Here is a 9,630-nt window from a genome sequence, read left to right as displayed (position 1 = left end):
TATAATCATTTTAGGTGTCTAAATAGTGGCAAATATAATCATTATAGGTGTCTAAATAGTGGCAAATATAATCATTATGTGTGTCTAAATAGTGGCAAATATAATCATTATGTGTGTCTAAATAGTGGCAAATATAATCATTATGTGTGTCTAAATAGTGGCAAATATAATCATTTTAGGTGTCTAAATAGTGGCAAATATAGTCATTGTAGGTGTCTAAATAGTGACGAATATAATTATGTGTGTCTAAATAGTGGCAAATATAATCATTTTAGGTGTCTAAATAGTGACAAATGTAATCATTATGTGTGTCTAAATAGTGGCAGATATAATCATTTTAGGTGTTTAAATAGTGGCAAATATATTCATTTTAGGTGTTTAAATAGTGGCAAATATAATCATTATGTGTGTCTAAATAGTGGCAGATATAATCATTTTAGGTGTTTAAATAGTGGCAAATATATTCATTATAGGTGTTTAAATAGAGGCAAATATAATCATTACGTGTGTCTAAATAGTGGCAAATATAATCATTTTAATTGTCTAAATAGTGGCAAATATAATCATTTTAGGTGTCTAAATAGTGGCAAATATATTCATTTTAGGTGTTTAAATAGTGGCAAATATAATCATTATGTGTGTCTAAATAATGGCAAATATAATCATTTTAGGTGTCTAAATAGGGGCAAATATCATCATTTTAATCGTCTAAATAGTGGCAAATATCATCATACCAATTGTCAGAATGGCTCTGAATGGAGAATAGATTCTGGATGAACTCATCACACCAGGAGTCGCCCCTGGACACCTCCATTCTAGGGGGCCCCCAGTGTTGGTCCTCCAGACCCGTTCAGCTCCCCCAGTCGGCGAACGGCGCAGACAGGATGGCGCTAACTACCTCAAACTACAGCGTCGTGCGCCGGCCGATGAGGTCACCTTGACAGCGGACCAATCAGGAGGCAGCAGCGGCCTCCAGGTGCCGCAGTCTACCTGAAGTCCGGACTTTGGCTCCCCACCGCCGACCCAGGCGGTGCCAAGAAAGGATGGCGGAGGGCGCGTGAGAGCGAGATGCGCTGGGAAGGCTCGTACTCCAGCATCTTCTCCAGCAGGTCCAAGAACTGCTGGTGTTCCTCGGACTGGGACTGGATGCACTCCTGGGTCAGGACCCAGGGAAAGGTCAAAAGCGGCCGGACACAGGGCGGGCGGGGGAGGAGGCACTTACCCGTAGAGGTCTGCACTTGGCGCTCACGTGACGACCAGACTTGGAGATATCCTTCTGCTTCAGGCGGCCATGTTGGAAGTAGACCTGCTTTCTGCTACGAGACACACCCTAATCAACCTGGTAACCTGGTGCGAGACACACCCCAATCAACCTGCTAACCTGGTACGAGACACACCCCAATCAACCTGCTAACCTGGTACGAGACACACCCCAATCAACCTGATAACCTGGTACGAGACACACCCCAATCAACCTGCTAACCTGGTACGAGACACACCCCAATCTACCTGCTAACCTGGTACGAGACACACCCCAATCAACCTGCTAACCTGGTACGAGACACACCCCAATCAACCTGCTAACCTGGTAAGAGACACACCCCAATCAACCTGCTAACCTGGTACGAGACACACCCCAATCAACCTGCTAACCTGGTACGAGACACACCCCAATCAACCTGCTAACCTGGTACGAGACACACCCCAATCAACCTGCTAACCTGGTACGAGACACACCCTAATCAATCTGCTACATCACACTCAACTTGTAGAGACAAACCCCAATCAACCTGCTAACCTGGTACAAGACACACCCAAATCGACCTGCTACATCACACTCAACTTGTAGAGACACACCCCAATCAACCTGCTAACCTGGAACGAGACACACCCCAATCAACCTGCTAAATCACACTCAACTTACAGAGACACACCCCACTCAACCTGCTAACCTGGTACGAGACAAACCCCAATCAACCTGCTAACCTGGCACGAGACACACCCCAATCAACCTGCTAACCTGGTACGAGACACACCCTAATCAACCTGCTAACCTGGTACGAGACACACCCCAATTAACCTGCTAACCTGGTACGAGACACACCCCAATCAACCTGGTAACCTGGTACGAGACACACCCCAATCAACCTGCTAACCTGGTACGAGACACACCCCAATCAACCTGCTAACCTGGTACGAGACACACCCCAATCAACCTGCTAACCTGGTACGAGACACACCCCAATCAACCTGCTAACCTGGTACGAGACACACCCCAATCAACCTGGTAACCTGGTACGAGACACACCCCAATCAACCTGCTAACCTGGCACGAGACACACCCCAATCAACCTGCTAACCTGGTACGAGACACACCGCAATCAACCTGCTAACCTGGTACGAGACACACCCCAATCAACCTGCTAACCTGGTACGAGACACACCCCAATCAACCTGCTAACCTGGTACGAGACACACTCCAATCAACCTGCTAACCTGGTAAGAGACACACCCCAATCAACCTGCTAACCTGGTACGAGACACACCCCAATCTACCTGCTAACCTGGTACGAGACACACCCCAATCAACCTGCTAACCTGGCACGAGACACACCGCAATCAACCTGCTAACCTGGTACGAGACACACCCCAATCAACCTGCTAACCTGGCACGAGACACACCCCAATCTACCTGCTAACCTGGTACGAGACAGACCCCAATCAACCTGCTAACCTGGTACGAGACACACCCTAATCAACCTGCTAACCTGGTACGAAACACACCCCAATTAACCTGCTAACCTGGTACGAGACACACCCCAATCAACCTGCTAACCTGGTACGAGACACACCCTAATCAACCTGCTAACCTGGTACGAGACACACCCCAATTAACCTGCTAACCTGGTACGAGACACACCCCAATCAACCTGGTAACCTGGTACGAGACACACCCCAATCAACCTGCTAACCTGGTACGAGACACACCCCAATCAACCTGCTAACCTGGTACGAGACACACCCCAATCAACCTGGTAACCTGGTACGAGACACACCCCAATCAACCTGCTAACCTGGTACGAGACACACCCCAATCAACCTGGTAACCTGGTACGAGACACACCCCAATCAACCTGCTAACCTGGCACGAGACACACCCCAATCAACCTGCTAACCTGGTACGAGACACACCGCAATCAACCTGCTAACCTGGTACGAGACACACCCCAATCAACCTGCTAACCTGGTACGAGACACACCCCAATCAACCAGCTAACCTGGTACGAGACACACCCCAATCAACCTGCTAACCTGGTACGAGACACACCCCAATCAACCTGCTAACCTGGTACGAGACACACCCCAATCTACCTGCTAACCTGGTACAAGACACACCCCAATCAACCTGCTAACCTGGCACGAGACACACCGCAATCAACCTGCTAACCTGGTACGAGACACACCCCAATCAACCTGCTAACCTGGTACGAGACACACCCCAATCTACCTGCTAACCTGGTACGAGACACACCCCAATCAACCTGCTAACCTGGTACGAGACACACCCTAATCAACCTGCTAACCTGGTACGAGACACACCCCAATTAACCTGCTAACCTGGTACGAGACACACCCCAATCAAACTGCTAACCTGGTATGAGACACACCCTAATCAACCTGCTAACCTGGTACGAGACACACCCCAATCAACCTGCTAACCTGGTACGAGACACACCCCAATCAACCAGCTAACCTGGTACGAGACACACCCCAATCAACCTGCTAACCTGGTACGAGACACACCCCAATCAACCTGCTAACCTGGTACAAGACACACCCCCATCGACCTGCTAACCTGGTACGAGACACACCCCAATCAACCTGCTAACCTGGTACGAGACACACCCCAATCAACCTGCTAACCTGGTACGAGACACACCCCAATCAACCTGCTAACCTGGTACTAGACACACCCCAATCAACCTGCTAACCGGGTACGAGACACACCCCAATCAACCTGCTAACCTGGTACGAGCCACACCGCAATCAACCTGCTAACCTGGTACGAGACACACCACAATCGACCTGCTAACCTGGTACGAGACACACCCCAATCAACCTGCTAACCTGGTACGAGACACACCCCAATCTACCTGCTAACCTGGTACCAGACACACCCCAATCAACCTGCTAACCTGGTACGAGACACACCCCAATCAACCTGCTAACCTGGTATAAGACACACCCCAATCAACCTGCTAACCTGGTACGAGACACACCCCAATCAACCTGCTAACCTGGTACGAGACACACCCCAATCAACCTGCTAACCTGGTACGAGACACACCCCCATCGACCTGCTAACCTGGTACGAGACACACCCCAATCAACCTGCTAACCTGGTACGAGACACACCCCAATCAACCTGCTAACCTGGTACGAGACACACCCCAATCAACTTGCTAACCTGGTACTAGACACACCCCAATCAACCTGCTAACCGGGTACGAGACACACCCCAATCAACCTGCTAACCTGGTACGAGCCACACCGCAATCAACCTGCTAACCTGGTACGAGACACACCCCAATCTACCTGCTAACCTGGTACGAGACACATCCCAATCAACCTGCTAACCTGGTACGAGATACACCCCAATCTACCTGCTAACCTGGTACGAGACACACCCCAATCAACCTGCTAACCTGGTACGAGACACACCCCAATCAACCTGCTAACCTGGTATAAGACACACCCCAATCAACCTGCTAACCTGGTACGAGACACACCGCAATCGACCTGCTAACCTGGTACGAGACACACCCCAATCAACCTGCTAACCTGGTACGAGACACACCCCAATCAACCTGCTAACCTGGTACGAAACACACCCCAATCAACCTGCTAACCTGGTACGAGACACACCCCAATCAACCTGCTAACCTGGTACGAGCCACACCGCAATCAACCTGCTAACCTGGTACGAGACACACCCCAATCAACCTGCTACATCAATCTCCTCTTCTAGAGACACACCCAAATCGACCTGCGAGGCCTTTTAAATACCCGTTTCGCCAATCCCCGGTTTCTGTTTGTCTACTAGTGTCACCACCTGCGGCCGCCACTAATCCGCCCCTTCATATGTGTGTCACACAGCCCCGGTTTCTCTTTTGTCAACTAGTGTCCCCACCAGCTGCCGCCACTAATTGCCCGTTCATATACCTGTTTCACCCACCCCGGTTTCTGTTTTGCTGCCACTAATCCAGCCTTTTATATACCCGTTTCACCAAACCCCGGTTTCTGTTTGTCAACTAGTGTCACCACCTGCTGCCGCCATTAATCCGCCCCTTCATATCTGTGTCACCCAGCCCCGGTTTCTCTTTTGTCAACTAGTGCCCCCACCTGCTGCCGCCACTAATTGCCCCTTTATATACCTGTTTCACCCACCCCGGTTTCTGTTTTGCTGCCACTAATCCAGTCTTTTATATACCCGTTTCACCAAACCCCGGTTTCTGTCTGTCAACTAGTGTCACCACCTGCTGCCGCCATTAATCCGCCCCTTCATATCTGTGTCACACAGCCCCGGTTTCTCTTTTGTCAACTAGTGTCCCCACCTGCTGCCGCCACTAAGTGCCCCTTCATATACCTGTTTCACCCACCCCGTTTTCTGTTTTGCTGCCACTAATCCAGCCTTTCATATACCCGTTTCATCAATCCCCAGTTTCTGTTTGTCAACTAGTGTCACCACCTGCGGCCGCCACTAATCCGCCCCTTAATATCTGTGTCACCCAGCCCCGGTTTCTGTTTTGCTGCCACTAATCCATCCCTTCATATACCCGTTTCACCAATCCCCGGTTTATGTTTGTCGATTAGTGTCCCCACCTGCTGCCGCCACTAATCCAGCACTTTATATACCAGTTTCACCCAGCCCCGGTTTCTGTTTTGTCGCCACTAATCCGCCTTTCATATACCTGTTTCACCAATCCCCGGTTTCTGTTTGTCAACTAGTGTCACCACCTGCTGTCGCCACTAATCCACCCCTTCATCAACCCGTTTCACCCTGCCGTATTGGAGTGAAGGATTTGAAGTGTGCCACCTGCTTGTCTGTATCATCCTTTGAGGGATGGGTCCATGAATGTGCTCCATCATGGCGAGATGTTCCTCATTGTCGTGAGTCTGCACAGACACAAGACCACGCTCAGCGTCCTGGCGACCCCCCACACCCGCGGCGGTGGCACACTGACCTGGTAGAGCGTGGATCCCTGGTAGTACTCGAACAGAATGCAGCCAATGCTCCACACGTCGCAGGGGTGACTCCAGCCCAGCTCTGCAAGAAATCCAGAGGGGGGAGCTTGAAGAGCCGCAAACAAGACCAGCGGGGCTTCACGGTCCCAGTACCCGGTACTGACCCAGGATCACCTCTGGGGCCCGGTAGTGACGCGTGGAGACGACGGTGGAGTGATGCTCGTGCTCGAAGGTGGCGCTGCCGAAGTCCACCACGCGGACCGACGTGTCGCGGAGTCGCTTTTCAGAACACTTCTGCAGAGAAGACAGACTCTGGGACATGGTCACATGGTCCCAACTCTGTGGACCTCCGGCTGAGCAAAGTCTTGCTCAAACACCATAAAACACTGAATACTATACACAACTGAATACAGTACAATACAACACTGAGTAAAATGTTTGTGAAGTCTTCCTTGGTCTACTTCCTCTTTGTGAAGTCTTACTTGGTCTACTTCCTGTTTGTGAAGTCTTACTTGGTCTACTTCCTGTTTGTGAAGTCTTCCTTGGTCTACTTCCTGTTTGTGAAGTCTTCCTTGGTCTACTTCCTTTTTGTGAACTCTTCCTTTGTTTACTTCCTGTTTGTGAAGTCTTCCTCTGTCTACTTCCTGTTTTTGAACTCTTCCTTTGTATACTTCCTGTTTGTGAAGTTTTCCTTGGTCTAATCCTGTTTGTGAACTCTTCCTTTGTCTACTTCCTGTTTGTTAACACTTCCTCTATCTATTTCATGTTTTTGAACTCTTCCTCTATCTACTTCCTGTTTTTGAACTCTTCCTCGGTCTATTTCCTGTTTGTGAGCTCTTCCTCTGTCTATTTCCGTTTTTTTAACTCTTCCTCTGTCAATTTCCTGTTTGTGAACTCTTCCTAGGTCTACTTCCTGTTTCTGAACTCTTCCTCTATCTACTTCCTGTTTTTGAACTCTTCCTCTGTCTATTTCCTGTTTGTGAGCTCTTCCTCTGTCTAGTTCCGTTTTTTTCAACTCTTCCTCTGTCAATTTCCTGTTTGTGAACTCTTCCTCGGTCTACTTCCTGTTTGTGAATTCTTCCTCGGTCTATCTCCTGTTTGTGAGCTCTTCCTCTGTCTATTTCCTGTTTGTGAACTCTTCCTCTGTCTTTTTCCTGTTTTTTAACTATCCCTCTGTCTATTTCCTGTTTGTGAGCTCTTCCTCTGTCTATTTCCTGTTTTTTTAACTCTTCCTCTGTCTATTTACTGTTTGTGAACTCGTCCTCGGTCTACATCCTGTTTTTTAAAGTCTTCCACTGTCTATTTCCTGTTTGTGAAATCTTTCTCGGTCTATTTTCTGTTTTTTGAACTCTTCCTCTGACTATTTCCTTTTTTTTTTACTTTTCCTCCGTCTATTTCCTGTTTGTGAGCTCTTCCTCTGTCTATTTCCGTTTTTTTCAACTCTTCCTCTGTCAATTTCCTGTTTGTGAAGTCTTCCTTGGTCTATTTCCTGTTTGTGAACTCTTCCTCGGTCTACCTCCTTTTTGTGAGCTCTTCCTCAGTCTATTTCCTGTTTGTGAACTCTTCCTCTGTCTTTTTCCTGTTTTTTAACTCTCCCTCTATCTATTTCCTGTGTGTGAGCTCTTCCTCTGTCTATTTCCTGTTTTTTTTTACTCTTCCTCTGTCTATTTACTGTTTGTGAACTCGTCCTCGGTCTACTTCCTGTTTTTTTAAGTCTTCCACTGTCTATTTCCTGTTTTTTTAACTCTTCCTCGGTTCATTTCCTGTTTGTGAAATCTTCCTCGGTCTATTTCCTGTTTTTTGAACTCTTCCTCTGTCTATTTCCGTTGTTTTTTTTACTTTTCCTCTGTCTATTTCCTGTTTGTAAACTCTTCCTCGACCTACTTCCTGTTTGTGAACTCTTCCTGGATCTACTTCCTGTTTGTGAACTCATCCTCAGTCTATTTCCTGTTTGTGAACTTTTCCCAAATCTACTTCCTGTTTTTGAACACTTCCTCTGTCTACTTCCTCTTTGTGAACTCTTCCTCTGTCTACTTCCTGTTTGTTAACTCTTCCTCGGTCTACTTCCTGTTTGTGAACGCTTCCTCGGCCTATTTCCTGTTTGTGAACTCTTCTTCTGTCTACTTCCTGTTTGTGAACTCCTCCTTTATCTACTTCCTGTTTGTGAACTCTTCTTCTATCTACTTCCTGTTTTTGAACTCTTCCTCTGTCTATTTCCTGTTTGTGAGCTCTTCCTCTGTTTACTTCCTGTTTGTAATCTCTTAATGTGTCTACTTCCTGTTTGTGAACTTTTCCGCAGTCTACTTCCTGTTTGTGAAGTCTTCCTCTGTCAACTTCTTGTTTGTGAAGTCTACTTCCTGAAAGTGCTGACCTTGTGGGTGTTGTAGGTGAGGAAGTAGTCTCCGTGGACAAAAAGGATGTTCTCTGGCTTGAGGTCGGTGTGAGTCAGCTTGTTGTGGTGGAGAACTGTGGTGGAGAGGAAGGCCAAGAGTCAGGTGCTTCATCATCATCAAACATTAATTGCGCGTAGATTAGCTTGTACTTGATTGAAATTCTGGGAAATAAGCCACTCCTTTTTTCTTCCCTACGCTTTGCCCCCTGTGGCTGATGAAACCATGCAGAAAAAGTATGTGTTTGTCTTCACAAAGGGCCGTATTGCAAATGTTTTTGTGTTTTGTTGTAAATAACAAGCTGAGATACTTCAATGGTGTGGTATCGTCTGTGCTACGGCGCCATCTTTTTGGATGACTTTGTTCACTGCAGGTGCAGAAGAGTCCTTATTTCACCCGGAAGTAGGAGTGCCACTCCGTCTTCCAGCCTTCCATAGCATTCCTACTTGTAAGGATTCTTTATTCATCACTATATACATATATATATATATATATATATATATATATATATATATATATATATATATATATATATATATATACATATATATATATATATATATATATATATATATGTGTGTGTGTGTGTGTGTGTGTGTGTGTGTGTGTCATCCATAGCGTTTCTACTCGTATAGATTCAATTATCACTGTATATACACACACATGCATATATATATATACAGTACATACATACATACATACATATATATAGACATATATATACATATGTGTATATATATTTATACATACATATATATATACATATATATATACATACAGTACATACATACATATAGACATATAGATGTGTATATATATATATATATATATATATATATATGTACATATATACATATATATATATACATATACATATATACATACACACACACATACATATATATATATATATATATGTGTGTGTGTGTGTGTGTGTGTGTGTGTGTCATCCATAGCGTTTCTACTCGTATAGATTCATTTATCACTGTATATA

At 46.3% G+C, this 9,630-nt stretch overlaps 1 protein-coding gene across 2 annotated transcripts in view; it reads right to left on the bottom strand.

The window, feature by feature from the left end:
* Positions 1-520: 520 nt before the first annotated feature.
* Positions 521-9,630, bottom strand: part of clk2b (CDC-like kinase 2b) — a 16,561-nt gene continuing 7,451 nt past the window's right edge. Inside the window, exons 7-12 of one of the 2 annotated variants that reach the window (XM_061915212.1) lie at positions 8,618-8,712; positions 6,411-6,540; positions 6,246-6,328; positions 6,098-6,177; positions 1,223-1,316; positions 521-1,154 (exon numbers count right to left, since the gene is read on the bottom strand). In XM_061915212.1, the coding sequence (XP_061771196.1) occupies positions 987-1,154; positions 1,223-1,316; positions 6,098-6,177; positions 6,246-6,328; positions 6,411-6,540; positions 8,618-8,712 (650 nt within the window). In that variant the 3' untranslated portion in view covers positions 521-986. The remainder of the gene's footprint in view (positions 1,155-1,222; positions 1,317-6,097; positions 6,178-6,245; positions 6,329-6,410; positions 6,541-8,617; positions 8,713-9,630) is intronic. The other variant, XM_061915213.1, reaches the window with a different exon arrangement.

Source organism: Nerophis ophidion, linkage group LG11 (genome assembly GCF_033978795.1).
Source record: "Nerophis ophidion isolate RoL-2023_Sa linkage group LG11, RoL_Noph_v1.0, whole genome shotgun sequence".
Lineage (NCBI taxonomy): Eukaryota > Metazoa > Chordata > Actinopteri > Syngnathiformes > Syngnathidae > Nerophis > Nerophis ophidion.
Note: the sequence above shows the minus strand (reverse complement) of the source record. Positions and strands in the feature narration are given on the sequence as shown.